The sequence below is a fragment of the Oncorhynchus mykiss genome, chromosome Y, assembly GCF_013265735.2.
Source record: "Oncorhynchus mykiss isolate Arlee chromosome Y, USDA_OmykA_1.1, whole genome shotgun sequence".
NCBI lineage: Eukaryota > Metazoa > Chordata > Actinopteri > Salmoniformes > Salmonidae > Oncorhynchus > Oncorhynchus mykiss.
Genome location: NC_048593.1, coordinates 13,752,188 through 13,768,159, shown reverse-complemented (window position 1 = coordinate 13,768,159; position 15,972 = coordinate 13,752,188). Strand labels below are relative to the sequence as shown.

The 15,972-nt window shown below is 42.3% G+C and overlaps 1 protein-coding gene across 1 annotated transcript; it reads left to right on the top strand.

Annotated features, from left to right (window-relative positions):
• The first annotated feature begins 10,638 nt into the window (after positions 1–10,638).
• On the top strand, positions 10,639–14,385 carry LOC110509677 (proteinase-activated receptor 1). Its single transcript, XM_021590700.2, has 3 exons — positions 10,639–10,872; positions 11,606–12,499; positions 12,714–14,385. Exons 1-3 carry the CDS (start codon positions 10,782–10,784, stop codon positions 13,109–13,111), a joined length of 1,383 nt encoding a protein of 460 aa, XP_021446375.1. The 5' UTR covers positions 10,639–10,781; the 3' UTR covers positions 13,112–14,385.
• The last annotated feature ends 1,587 nt before the right edge of the window (positions 14,386–15,972 follow it).

Genomic DNA, 15,972 nt, shown 5'->3' with positions numbered 1-15,972 from the left:
TGGAAGGAGTATCAGACCACTGAAAATCTACCAAGACCTGGCCGTCCCTCTAAACTTTCAGCTCATACAAGGAGAAGACTGATCAGAGATGCAGCCAAGAGGCCCATGATCACTCTGGATGAACTGCAGAGATCTACAGCTGAGGTGGGAGACTCTGTCCATAGGACAACAATCAGTCGTATATTGCACAAATCTGGCCTTTATGGAAGAGTGGCAAGAAGAAAGCCATTTCTTAAAGATATCCATAAAAAGTGTTGTTTAAAGTTTGCCGCAAGCCACCTGGGAGACACACCAAACATGTGGAAGAAGGTGCTCTGGTCAGATGAAACCAAAATTGAACTTTTTGGCAACAATGCAAAACGTTATGTTTGGCGTAAAAGCAACACAGCTCATCACCCTGAACACACCATCCCCACTGTCAAACATGGTGGTGGCAGCATCATGGTTTGGGCCTGCTTTTCTTCAGCAGGGACAGGGAAGATGGTTAAAATTGTTGGGAAGATGGATGGAGCCAAATACAGGACCATTCTGGAAGAAAACCTGATGGAGTGTGCAAAAGACCTGAGACTGGGACGGAGATTTGTCTTCCAACAAGACAATGATCCAAAACATAAAGCAAAATCTACAATGGAATGGTTCAAAAATAAACATATCCAGGTGTTAGAATGGCCAAGTCAAAGTCCAGACCTGAATCCAATCGAGAATCTGTGGAAAGAACTGAAAACTGCTGTTCACAAATGCTCTCCATCCAACCTCACTGAGCTTGAGCTGTTTTGCAAGGAGGAATGGGATAAAATTTCAGTCTCTCGATGTGCAAAACTGATAGAGACATACCCCAAGCGATTTACAGCTATAATTGCAGTAAAAGGTGGTGCTACAAAGTATTAACTTAAGGGGGCTGAATAATCTTGCACGGCCAATTTTTCAGTTTTTGATTTGTTAAAAAAGTTTGAAATATCCAATAAATGTCGTTCCACTTCATGATTGTGTCCCACTTGTTGTTGATTCTTCACAAAAAAATACAGTTTTATATCTTTATGTTTGAAGCCTGAAATGTGGCAAAAGGTCGCAAAGTTCAATGGGGCCGAATACTTTCGCAAGGCACTGTAGGTAGAGTTAAAGTGACAATGCATAGATAATAAACAGAGTAGCAGCAGCGTAAAAGAGGGGTCTGGGTAGCCCTTTGATTAGATGTTCAGGAGTCTTACGGCTTGGGGGTAGAATCTGTTAAGAAGCCTTTTGGACCTAGACTTGGTGCTCCAGTACCGCTTGTCGTGCAGTAGCAGAGAGAACAGTCTATGACTAGGTCTTTGAAAATGTTTAGGGCCTTCCTCTGACACCGCCTGGTATACAGGTCCTGGATGGCATGAAGCTTGGCCCCAGTGATGTACTGGGCCGTACGCACTACCCTCTGTAGTGCCTTGTGGTCGGACACCGAGCAGTTTCCATACCAGGCATTGATGCAACCAGTCAGGATGCTCTCGATGGTGCGGCTGTATAACCTTTTGAGGATCTGAGGACCCATGCCAAATATTTTCAGTCTCCTGAGGGGGAATAGGCTTTGTCCTGCCCTCTTCATGACTGTCTTAGGGTGTTTGGACCATGATAGTTTGTTGGTGATGTGGACACCAAGGAACTTGAAGCTCTCCACCTGCTCCACTGCAGCCCCATCGATGAGAATGGGGGCATGCTCGGTTCTCTTTTTCCTGTAGTCCACAATCATCTCCATTGTCTCGATCACCGCTGTTGGTGATGAGACCTACCACTGTTGTGTCATCAGCAAACTTGATGATGGTGTTGTAGTCATGCCTGGCCATGCAGTCATGAGTGAACAAGGAGTACAGGAGGGGACTGAGCACGCACCACTGAGGGGCCCCCTTGTTGAGGTTCAGTGTGGCGGATGTGCTGTTACCTACAGTACTCTTACCACCTGGGGGCGGCCAGTCAGGAAGTCCAGGATCCAGTTGCAGAGGGAGATGTTTAGTCCCAGGGTCCTTAGCTTAGTGATGAGCTTTGAGGGCACTATGGTGTTGAACGCTGAGCTGTAGTCAATGAATAACATTCTCACATAGGCGGTATTGAAATTGGAGTGGGTCTAGGGTTTCTAGGATAATGGTATTGATGTGAGCCATGACCAGCCTTTCAAAGCATTTCATGGCTACATGAAACGTGAGTACGTGAGTGCTACCGGTCAGGAGTCATTTAAGCAGGTTACCTTCTTAGGCACACTATGGTGGTCTGCTTGAAACATGTTGGTATTACAGACTATTACAGACTCAGTCAGGGACAGGTTGAACATGTCAGTGAAGACATTTGCCAGTTGGTCAGCGCATGCTCGGAATACACGCCCCGGTAATCCGTCTGGCACTGCGGCCTTGTGAATGTTGACCTGTTTAAAGGTCTTACTCACATCGGCTATGGAGAGCATGATCACACAGTCTTCCGGAACAGCTGATGCTCTCATGCATGCTTCAATGTTACTTGCCTTCAATGTTACTTGCCTCGTAGTGAGTATAGATGTATAGATGTAATTTAGCTCATCTGGTAGGCTCATGTCACTGGGCAGCTCGTGGCTGTGCTCCCCATTGTAGTCTGTAAAAGTTTGCAAGCCCTGCCACATCTGATGAGCGTCGGAGCCGGTGTAGTACGATTCAATCTTAGTCCTGTATTGATGCTTTTCCTGTTTGATGGTTCGTCGGAGGTCATAGCGGGATTTCTTATTTATTTCTTTCTCTGCTCCTTGAAAGCGGCAGCTCTACCCTTTAGCTCAGTGCAGATGTTACCTGTAATCCATGGCTTCTGGTTGGGGTATGTATGTACGGTCACTGTGGGGACGATGTCATCGATGCACTTACTGATGAAGCCAGTGACTGGTGTGGTGTACTCCTCAATGCTTTCGGAAGAATTCCGGAACATATTCCGATCTGTGCTAGCAAAACAGTCCTGTAGCTTAGTATGTGCTTCATCTGACCACTTTGTTATTGACTGAGTCACTGGTGCTTCCTGCTTAAGTTTTTGCTTGTAAGCAGGAATCAGGAGGATAGAATTATGATCAGATTTGCCAAATGGGAGGCGAGGGAGAGATTTGTACGCATTTCTGTGTGGAGTAAAGTTGGTCTAGAGTTTTTCCCCCTCTTTGTTGCATATTTAACATGTTGGTAGAAATGAGGTAAAAAGGATTTGAGTTTCCCTGCATTAAAGTCCCCGGTCACTAGGAGCGCCGCCTCTGGATGAGCGTTTTCCTGTTTGCTTATGGCCATATACAGCTCATTGAATGCGGTCTTAGTGCCAGCATCGATTTGTGGTGGTAAATAGACAATTACGAAAAATACAGATGAAAACTTTCTAAGTAAATAGTTTTATCTACAGTGAGATACTCTACTTCAGGCGAGCAAAACCTTGAGACTTCCTTAGATTTCATGCACCAGCTGTTGTTTACAAATATACATAGACCATCACCCCTTGTCTTGCCAGAGGCCGCTGTTCTATCCTGCCGAAAAGCTTAAAACCTGCCAGCTGTATGTTATTCATGTCGTCGTTCAGCCACGACTCAGTGAAACATAAGATATTCCCGGTTTTAATGTCCCGTTGGTAGGATATAGGTGATCGTAGTTCGTCTATTTTATTATCGATTGTTTGTACATTGGCTAATAGGACCGATGGTAAAGGTAGATTACCCTCTCTGCGACAGATCCTTACAAGGCACCCGGACCGTCGTCCACGATACCTCCGTCTCTTTCTCCTGTGAATGACGGGGATGAGGGCCTTGTCGGGTGTCTGAAGTAAATCCTTCCCGTCCGTCTCGTTGAAGAAAAAGTATTCCTCCAGGTGAGTAATCACTGTCCTGATATTTAGAAGCTCTTTTTGGTCATAAGACACGGTGCCAGAAACATTATGTACAAAATAAGTTACAAATAAAGCGAGAAAACATACACAATAGCACAATTGGTTACAGGATCGTGAAACGGCAGCCATTTCCTTCTTTATACAGTGAGTATACGAAACATTAAGACCACCTTCTCTATGATATAGACTGACCAGGCGAATCCATGTGAAAGATATGATCCCTTATTGATGCCACTTGTTATATCCACTTCAATCAGTGTAGATGGAGGGGAGGAGACAGGTTAAACAAGGACTTTTAAGCCTTGAGACAGTTGAGACATGGATTGTGTATGTGTGCCATTCAGAGGGTGAATGGGCAAAACAAAATATTCAATTGCCTTTGAACAGGGTACAGTAGTAGGTGCCAGGTGCCACGCTGCTGGGTTTTTCACACTCAACAGTTTCACGTGTGTATCAAGAATGGTACACCACCCAAAGGACAACATGGGCCAACATCCCTGTGGAAAGCTTTCGACGCCTTGTAAAGTCTATGACCCGAAAAAATTGAGGCTGTTCTAAGGGCAAAAGCGGGGAGGGTAAAAGGGGTAAAAGGGGAGTGGGGGAGAAACTAAATATTAAGAGAGTGTTCCTAATGTTTGGTATACTCAGTGTATATCAACTGAAAACTCAATTTCCCCATTTATTTACGAATATCCTATAGCTTTTTGTTGCCTGTTGACTGTCACACCTGTATGGAATTTATCAGCTAACAAACAAGCAACCAACAGGTGTTGCCCCTACCCTGGGGATCCACTCAACCTACTTCCAGTCAAGTCAATGACAACGCAGACATTGGAAAACTAGATTTTAGGAAGTGTAAATGGTATTCATCAAGCTAGCCCACTAGTAAATCATACAAAAAGCAATGTAAAATGATAAACGAAATGTAGCCTCTTTGTCCCATTGACGTAACATGCATGGGTTGCGGTTAGCATGCTAATCGATAAGAATATGCACCACAGTGGATATTTTTGGCAGCTTAACGTGACAAACTGAACACAGTATGTATGTATTAACATATCATTATATAATATAGTAGTGGAGAAACATATGAGACAGGAATGGCCAACATTTCACTCCAACATGGGAGTTGATTTTCTCTTGCTTCAGGTTGCCATGTTTTTCCAAATATGTTGGAACTGCAGCCTGTTCACATGACCAATATCTGTGCTCTGATTGGAGGATTCCTACAAATTTCCCACTAGGTGAAGCTGCCGATCAATATTCCCCAGATAATAAAAAGTTGCTCATTTTGAATAAACGCAACATGTAGTGCTGAATTAAAAGATCCCAGAATTGTTCCATACACACAAAATGCTTATTTCTCTCAAAATGTGTGCACAAATTTGTTTACATCCCTGTTAGTGAAAATTTTTCATTTGCCAAAATAATCCATCCACCTGACAGGAGTGGCATATCAAGAAGCTGATTAAACAGCATTATCATTACACAGGTGCACCTTGTGCTGGGGTCAATAAAAGGTCACTCTAAAATGTGCAGTTTTGTACACTGTAATAAAGCCTTTTTCTAGGGAAAAACTCATTCTGATTGACTGGGCCTAACTCCCCAGTGGGTGGGCCTATGCCCTCCCAGACCCACTCATGGCTGCGCTTCTGCCCAGTCATGTGATATGAATAGATTCTGGCCTAATGAATTTATATCAATTGATGGATTTCTTTATATGAACTGTAACTCAATAAATTATTGAAATTGTTGCATGTTGCGTTAATATTTTTGTTCAGTATAGTAGATAGTCTCTGAGGCCCTATTCCCACTACGAGAGATGAAGGAGAGTCTGAGGAGCGGAGTGCCGAAAGAGATTTCTACTTTTCAATTCACATTAAATCCTTAACTTTTGTTATGGCTGGCAAAGCAACATTCTTGGTCTGCAGCTCAAATTGATGATAACTTTTACAGTAGACCCTACTAGCCAGTAAGCACAAACTATTTAACGATCCAATAAACTTTTATTCTAAAACATATTACAATAATGCAACTTTTTTCTCATCAATTTACATTCAATTAGCTGACAATACACAGCTCCTTAGCTAGCTAGCTAGCTAACAGACAACATGCATCATGATCAAGTGATGTTAGCATATCAATAATTACATTGACCCCTCCCATTCGAATATAAAAGTACAATAATGTTATCATACATTTCCATTCATATTATAATATAGCTAGGCTACACAGCTAACATGATTGGATTTTTCAGTATTAACCCTTCTCTTTTCAACACAAACTGAAGAGAGGAATTCAGAAAATTATTGTAAAGATGAAATAGAAATTCAATTGGACTTCAATTAAAAATATACATGTTCTTAAATCCTTAGGCCTTCTCTGAAGTGTAGTAAGTGTGAAGACTCTAAGGTGCAGGTCTGTGCAGGGAGACAGCTAGGGTTAGCTGTTCAGCAGTCTGATCACATGGGCGGTATTAGCTGTCTCGGATCCTTTTGGAGGAAGCAGAGCATGCAACCCTGGGTGGCCACTGTGTTGAGGATCAGGATGGCAGAGGTGTTTCTGCTTACTGTAAGCTGAGGAGGAGTTTTACACATTAATCACAGATCAAAAGTGCAGAAAATTCCAATCTTGCTTTGTCGTTCAATTTTACACCATGTTTTTCACTAGTTCAATCATCTAGAAACAGTGTTAATCACGAGTGATTGAATCTGAACACGTCCTGAAGCTGGACGGGTAGACAGAACATTCAGGGGACTGTTTCTAAACAGCAAGGTCAGTTTACTTTCCCAGGGAAAAGCAGCCTCTGGGAATAGACAGGAAAACCGAGAGGTTTTTAAATGCTTGAGCGAGGTCAACATCAGTACAAATGCATTCCTCTTACAGGATTCACACCAAGCCGATATCAGACCTCTGGATAAGACCCAGATGCAGACAGTTCAAAGTAACAAAAGTGTATTACAAAAACAGGTGGCAGGCAAATGACAGGTCAAGGACAGGCAGAGGTCAGTATTGAGAGCAGAGTCCGAAAGGTACAGAACGCCAGGCAGAACAGTCAAAACCAGGAAGACTAGCGTAAAAAACAGGAGTACGGTGAAAACTGCTCTGGTAGGCTTGACAAGACAAACAGAAAACACTGGCATAAATGCACAGGGGATAATGGGGAAAACGGGCAACACCTGGAGGGGGGTGGAGAGAAGCACAAGACAGGTGAAACATCAGGGTGTGACAGCCGAGACATTTTGATTGGTAAAAAGTATAGCCGATTATAAATTCCATTATGCAGTACATTATATAATAATGTGTTGTCACACAGTGATTTATTCAGTGTTATACAACGGGTGGGTGAATGCTGATTGGTTAAGACTGCATTCCAGTCCGGGTTTATTCCACAAGTTAACACTGGCTAAATCTTTGACGTTAAAATGCCTATTTACTCTGTTCCATTTGACTGCGCAATCCACTGTCTCATCAGCCCAGCCAGGCAATTTATAAACTTGATATCCACTATAAAAAGCATCTAGACATTATCTCACATTTCTTTTAGACTTACATGTTGTTTTCAACAGTTGAGATTTGTCTAAACCTTGCTCTCTGTATCTCTTACATTTGCAACATTGTTCCGATTTTCAAATTCAATCTCCAGCTGTCCCATCGTAATGAAGATGTCGGGATGAGACAGACAGGCAGTCAACTTTTCTCAGCCAGTCGAAATCATGAGTCAGCATAATGTTTGGGATATATACAAAGAACTATCAATAGAAATAAGGTCAAACGAAACAAGTGCAGCTAGTTTGCTGTCTTTCTAGCTTCAGTTGGAAGTGATTGTGTTAGTTGTGTTGTTGGCTAGCTCCTCTGAATAACAGTGTCCTGACGAGAGAGTTGTTACACTCTCAAACACATAGATCCCCTGAACGCAGCTCACTCTCCAGATCCTAATCATCTGAATTCTCATCACCTGTTCACACACATGTAAGTCATTATCACACCCTATTTAGTTCAGTTCTTTGCACTACCATCACTGTGAGATATTGTTTGTTTTGTGACACACTTATATTCGGAGTGCTGGGTTTCCTGGAATTTGCCCATGGAGCCAGTTACCGATGTGGTCCTTTACAATAAACACCTGATGTGCCCTGAGTTTCAAACCAGCTCTCTGTCTCCCTCTAAGAATAAATTAATCAAAATAATGTTTTTAATTAAAATGTCAATCATTATTTGAGTGTGTTGGTAACCCATTGTATAAAAGTGATCACCACTTTTGATTACCACGGTCCCTCGAAGCCGGTGTTTGGGGCCTAACAACACCCATGCCAATATATCCTCCAAACACCGGCTTCTCTGGCGTTATCACTTAATTATAAATGTGCTCTGTTGTACCACAGAGACTCAGCTGCAACTGTTGTATCTGCTCTTACAGAAAGAGATTCCTTGCCATTCTTACACATCCTCTCTTGCTCACTCTCCCTCTTGACAAATTGGGCAATTCCTGGAAATTCTGATGCCGACCATTATCAAAATCAGATCTGCACAATATAGAGGAAATGCATCTTACAGGGGCACAACTTTCACTGGGGGAAATTGCATTTTTGTCCCCCCCCCAGTTTTATCATTGGAATGTGATACAAACAAGGAAACGGTGTGCTTTAAGACCATGCGGATGCCTCCAAGCAGTCAGGTAGACTGTTTGGAGTGTTTATCTGACATAAATAAATAAATAAATAAACATATATATATATATATATATATAGAAAATAGTAAAATAAAGATAAACCATTGAATGAGTAGGTGAGTCCAAAAATTTGACTGGTACTGTATATATATACTGTATATTACTGTATATTACACATATATATATATATATATATATATATATATATATACAGTACCAGTCAAAATTTTGGACTCACCTACTCATTCAAGGGTTTATCTTTATTTTACTAATTTCTGCATTGTAGAATAATAGTGAAGACATCAACAATATTAAATAACACATATGGAATCATGTAACCAAAAAAGTGTTAAACAGATCAAAATATACTTTATATTTGAGATTCTTCAAAGTATCAACCATTTGCCTTGACAGCTTTGCACACTCTTGGCATTCTCTCAACCAGCTTCATGAAGTAGTCACCTGGAATGCATTTCAATTCACAGGTGTGCCTTGTTAAAAGTTAATTTGTTGAATGTCTTTCCTTAATGCATTTGAGCCAATAATTTGTGTTGTGACAAGGTATACAGAAGATAGGAACTTGGTATTCTACCAAATAGGGCTATTATGGCAAGAACATCTCAAATAAGCAAAGAGAAACAACAGTCCATCATTACTTTAAGACATGAAGGTCAGTCAATCCGGAAAATTTTAAGAACTTTTCAAGTTTCTTTAAGTGGAGTCGAAAAAAACATCAAGTGCTATAATGAAACTGGCTCTCATGAGGACTACCACAGGAAAGGAAGACGCAGAGTTACCTCTGCTGCAGAGGATAAGTGCATTAGAGATACCAGCCTCAGAAATGAACTGCACCTCAGATTGTGCTTCGCAGAGTTCAAGTAACAGACACATCTCAACATCAACTGTTCAGAGGAGACTGCGTGAATCAGGCCTTCGTGGTTAAATCGCTGTAAAGAAACCACTACTAAAGGATACCAATAATAAGAAGAGACTTGCTTGGGCCAGGAAACAAGAGCAATGGACAGTAGAACGGTGGAAATCTGTCCTTTGATGAGTCCAAATTTTAGATTTTTGGTTCCAACCAGCATGTCTTTGTGAGATGCAGAGTAGGTGAATAGATGGCTACCACAGCATTCTGCAGAAATACGCCATCAAATCTGGTTTGCGCTTAGTGGGACTATCATTTGTTTTTCAAAACACACCTCCAGGCTGTGTAAGGGCTATTTGACCAAGAAGAAGAGTGATGGGGTGCTGCATCAGATGACCTGGCCTCTACAATCACCCGACCTCAACCCAATAGAGATGGTTTGGGATGAGTTGGACCGCAGAGTGAAGGAAAAGCAGCCAACAAGTGCTCCGCATATGTGGGAAATCATTCAAGACTGTTGGAAAAGCATTCCAGGTGACTGACTACCTCATGAAGCTGGTTGAGAGAATGCAAAGCTGTCATCAAGGCAAAGGGTGGCTACTTTTAAGAATATAAAATATATTTTGATTTGTTTAACACTTTTTCGGTTACTAGATGATTCCACATGTGTTATTTCATAGTTTTGATGTCTTCATTATTATTCTACAATGTAGAAAATAGTCAAAATAAAAAATACCCCACAGTAGGTGTGTCCAAACTTTTGACTGGTACTGTATGTCCCTCGACTTCTAAATCCAAAGTTCAGCCCCTGCAGCTTTATATTATCAAAAACAAGCACATACATACTGAACTAAAACACATCAAACTGACAAAATAGCCATCTTCACATATGACCTCAGTGTTTGAAATTAATTAAGTTGTTGAAAAATGTTCTTGTCTGCTCTCGTCAAACTTTATGTTGTGGGTCTAGGAAGAAATAACTGGGACTATCAGTGTCAAAAAAGTAACTTTTGTTTTCCAAAAATCCATAGGCTAGGTCTATTTAATAACAATTATCATAACAAGAAAACAGCATCGATCTCCATTCAGTCAAAAATGTCATTTAACATTAAATATCGACCAACGTGAAATGTTTGACATGCAGCTGCATTATTCTTCCGTTCCGATCATTGATCCCAACTGATGACATCAGAAGAAATGAACGCGCGTCCTGCTGAAAAAAAAAGCTATAATATGCGTCATGGTGGGACAGGCGACTATGAACTATCTGAAAGCGACAGTTTAGTACAGTTTTGTACAGCAACAGTGAGGAGACAGACGAAACATATAGATTAAAAAACGTTTCCAGATCTAGCAGAAGCGCTGTAGGCTTTATTAGTAAACCTGTTCATCTTTATGGGACTTAATTGCAGTTCTGGGAGGATGTTGTATAAAACTGTTCTTATCCTGGCAGCCGTGCATGCGGCTTCGTCCGCGGTTTATAACGGTGAGTAGAATTCCCCTTATGTGTGATGAAATGTTTGTTTCCTCATAAAGTGTGTCACTTTTACTTAAAAGTATTTCATACAAACAACGTGTAGGCGACACTTTGTAGACCCTCTTGATACTGTATATAGCCACACATATTATTTTCCAAATGTTCACTCATTCTTCTAGGCTATAACAGGTCGGTGTGGAAGGTGACTTCATTTTTATGCACTGAATTATCACAACATAGGCTTAGATGTAGCCAACAAATTCATGCACGTTTTTTGTTGTTGTAAATCGTCTCCAAACATTTATAGACAGTCAGACATACATATTCCTAAATATAAATGACCAAGTCATGGTATATTTTGAATAGGCCTATAGACTATTGTAACCAAAAAAAAGAAAGGATTATATTCATTCTCTCACACATTGTGTACTTTACTGATATACTTTTCATTCATAGGCTGTGATGGATCAAAACAGCTTGAAATGAATTGCCATGGTCAGGACCCCAAAAGTGTTATTTTTGAACACATTTAAGTAGTTGGCCATTTTATTAACATTGTATCCCCTCATATCAAGACATGCCTCATCCCATTTCAAGGAGATCCTATAAAGAAATCCAAACAGTCTGTTTGAGGCTCTCCACGCCACTGAGTTCTATGACTGTATTACAATGTAGAGTGCAGTGCTCCACACCTATCCTCATGTGTGGCTGACTCACGTCTCTATGTTGTTTTTCTGCTCAGGCAGCGCCATCGTTAGGACCTTTGCCAGGCGATTAGTCACGGAATGGCCCCTGGTCACAGACGAGCCTATAGATCTGGACCTGCTGGACTACTACCCAAACGAAGACAGAAATGGGCCCGGAGGCAGACTCAACCATGGATCCGCACCGGGACAGAGAGTTGGGTTTATTAACGGGTCCAGACTGGGACAGGTGGAACTGGGCTCGGTCAGGAATGTTACAGGAGTCTGGTCTTACGCTATCTCTGTTACGGCCAACGACTTCCTGACAGGCCGTCTGTCCACCATCTTCATCCCGACGCTTTACACCGTCGTCTTCCTCATCAGCGTGCCCCTCAACACTGTCGCCATGGTGACCTTTGCCCGACAGATCCGTCCCATGAAGCCGGCGGTGATCTACATGCTGAACCTGGCGGCCGCTGACCTCCTGTTCGCCCTATTGCTGCCCTTCAAGATCGCCTACCACTACAGTGGCAACGACTGGGGCTTCGGCGAGGGGATGTGCCGCCTGGTCACCGCCGCCTTCTACTGCAACATGTACTCCTCCGTCCTCCTTATGACCTGTATCAGCGTGGACCGCCTGCTGGCCGTGGCCTACCCCATCAACTCCCTGGCCTGGAGGAGTCCACGTAACGCAGCCCTGGCCTGCAGCTCCATGTGGGTCCTGGCTGTGGGCGGCTCGCTGCCCCTGGTCCTCTCACAGCAGACGGTCTACTACGACCCACTGGGCATAACCACCTGCCATGACATCCAGGACCTGAAGCTGTTAGAGGGGCGCTACCTCTTCTTCTTCCCCATTCTTTCCTGCACCCTCTACTTCCTGCCGCTGTTCATCACGGTGACCTGCTACACCCGGGTGGTGCAGGTGCTCAACAGGGCTCCACACGGCGTCATAGGTAAATAGAAACCAGACTTATGCACTTCACAAATTATATGCAGCACAGTGACCACCCACTGTCATCATGCAGTTTTACTAATAGGAGCGGTTTCACAGACCAAGTTTTTGGTCTAAAAAGTTGGCTATTTGTATTGATTCTCTTTTCCATGTCTTCTGCACAACAACCTTCCCCATAAGAGGATAACAACATTTTCTATTGGAATTTGATCTAGGTCGTTCAAGGCAGAAGGCACGGGCAGTGGTGATGGTGGTCATCGTGCTGGTGGTGTTTGTGATCTGTTTCACGCCCACCAACGCCATCCTTCTGGCTCACTACCTCCAGATTGGTGGGCGGGTGACGGGGGAGCCGGACGCCACTCACGTGGCCTACCTGGTGTCTCTGTGTGTGGGGAGCATAAGCTGCTGCCTGGACCCCCTGGTCTACTACTTTGGCTCGTCCCGGTGCCAGAGGCAGCTTGCGGCGGCTCTGGGGTGCCGGGCGGCCACAGAGGGAGGAAAGAATCTGGCCTCATCCTCTGGTTCTTCCAGCACCAGCACCAGCACCAGGATAAGTAAGGTGGATGCCTTCCAGGCCAGCCTCAGCAGCCAGTACAAGAAACTCCTGGTCTGATGGATGGAGACACAGAGAGCTGTTTCTGATTAATTTACTAAAGTGAAGAATATATATTTCATTGACTGAAGTGAAGATTATATATTTAGTATGTACACTGAGTATACCAAACATTCGGGAACACCTTCCTAATATTGAGTTGCAATCCCACCCTCTTGCATTTAGAACAGCCTTAATTCATAGGTTGTCGACTCCAATGCTTCCCACAGTTGTGTCAAGTTGGCTGGATGTCCTTTGGGTGGCGGACCATTCTTGATACACACAGGAAACGGCATGAACAAATATAGCAGCATTGCAGTTGCTAACACAAACCGGTGCGCCTGGCACCTACTACCATACCCTGTTCAAAGGCACTTCAATCGTTTGTCTTGCCCATTCCTCTGAAAGGCACACATACACCATCCATCTTTTAATTGTCTCAAGGCTTTGCCTGTCTCCTCCCCTTCAACTACACTGATCAGTCAATGTCATGGAAAGAGCAGGGGTTCTTAATGTTTTGTACACTCAGTGTATTTCCCCTTTTTCAGACAGTGTATATATGGTCTTAAAGATAGCCATGGAGCAAGCTAGGTTTTTTTCTGAGGAGATGGAATGGATTTGGGTTCGTACGTTGAATTCAGTCAGACGTTCATCTGTAGCCTGTGACTCCTGGGCCTGGTTTAGCTATGCCCAACTATATGAAGAAGATACATTTTTTTAACCGTTTATTTAACTAGGCAAGTCAGTTGAGAACAAATTCTTATTTACAAGGATGGTCTACACTGGCCCAACCAGTGCAAGAAGCTGCTGGTCTGATTGATATGGATCAAAGCTGTTTCTGACCTGAACCCAACCACCAAGAAGGTACATTAGGGTGAGAGAAAAATGAACATTTCCATGTATAAAAATGTAATGCATGATAATGTATACCATCTTTAAATTTGTATCTTAAATATATTTCCCGTTGAAGTTGCTATTCTTGAAGTAGGTTTATGGTCCCCAAAGCAGTGTCTACGAAGTTTGATTGTTTGTGGTAACGGAATTACAAAGGGGTCTTTGTTCAATCGTGTATTGTACCATTTCTTAAAAGAACACTGTGGACAATACAAGGAAATGCTTTTATACGCAGGTTTAGTGAGCTCACGTCCATGCCTGTAGTGTAGGATCTGTTTCTGTTAACATTTACCATTTTTTCTATGTACAAATATTTACTCGGCAATGTGAAATGTATAGCCTATTGTCAGTGTTGCATAGAAATACCATTGCACATATATTAAATTGCTACAATAACTTTAGCTTAGACTCATTATTGCAGTAAATTTCTAATTGTGTGAATATTTAGTGTGTTTGCAGAAATGGGAAAGCTTTGAGGCAACTCCAATACACAGCCTAGGAGGGCTAAGGTAGCGTAAGTAGTGCTGTGAGGCCCCCTATTGGTCTAAATCATACTTACGTCAAGTCAATTTTATTTCACATTACATCCAGCGGGTGGTGCTTCGTAGCTACTTATACTGCACAAAAATCTAAACGTAACATGTAGTTTTGGTCCCAAGTTTCATGAGCTGAAATAAGATCCCAGAAATGTTCCATACGCACAAAAAGCTTATTTCCTTAGAATGTTGTGCACAAATCCCTGTTAGTGAGCATTTCTCCTTTGCCAAGATAATCCATCCATTTGCCAGGTGTGGCATATCAAGAAGCTGATTAAACAGCATGATCATTAAACAGGTGCACCTTGTGCTGGGGACAATAAAAGGCCACTCTAAAAATGTGCCATTTTGTCACAGATGTCAGATGTTTTGAGGGAGCATGCAATTGGCGTGCTGACTGCAGGAATGTCCACCAGAGCTATTGCCAGATAATTGAATGTTAATTTCTATACCATATGCCGCCTCCAACGTCATCTCACAACCACAGACCACGTGTAATCACACCAGCCCAGGATCTCCACATCCGGCTTCTTCACCTGAGGGATTGTCTGAGACCAGCCACCCGGACAACTGATGAAACTGAGGAGTATTTCTGTCTGTAATAAAGCCCTTTTTTGGGGGGAAAAACTCATTCTGATTGGCTGGGCCTGGCTCCCCAGTGGGTGGGCCTATGCCCGTTCATGTGAAATCCATAGATTAGGACCTAATTTATTTATTTCAATTGACTGATTTCCTTATAAGAACCTTAACTCAGTAACATTTTTGAAATTGTTGCATGATGCATATTTTTGTTCAGTATATAGTTCAAACAAGTACTCGGCTTGCTAATAGAACAAATTTGGTTTGAATAAATTAAACATTGCTGAATTTTAATGGTCTTAGGTGCCATAAAGACATTACAAAAAAGCAATGGTAAATATTTATAATAAAGCATCCTTTCAGTTTTAAAAAATGTTTATTAGGATGAAGGATTTCAAATAATGGACGCATTGTGATTTGCTGAAATATTGAGTAATACATTTTAACGCACACACACACACATATACACACACTCAAACATGTCGATAATTTCAGGTAGTTGACCAAATGAGTTCTACAATAAACAATACTTTTTTTTCTATTATGATCTTAAGACAAAAGGTCAGATAACATTGCTACTTCCCGTTCTCTTCTCTGTCCTCACATACCATCCCTCGTCACCACCAATCCTATCCATTCCATTCCTCCTTTCCACCTGAAGAAAGACAAACAGAGCAGGAGAAAAGCACCTGAGAGTCCTCAAGCAACTAGCCTTCTGCATTAAAGGACACATTTTATTGGCCAAACAGAGATGCTAGTGACTAAGTCAAACAAAAATACCAAACCTTTGGAACTTCCACTGCCCTGCCCTGAGGACACTGAACCTTATGCAACACACACCCCTCTCTCTCTCATTCACCTCATAAACCTTTG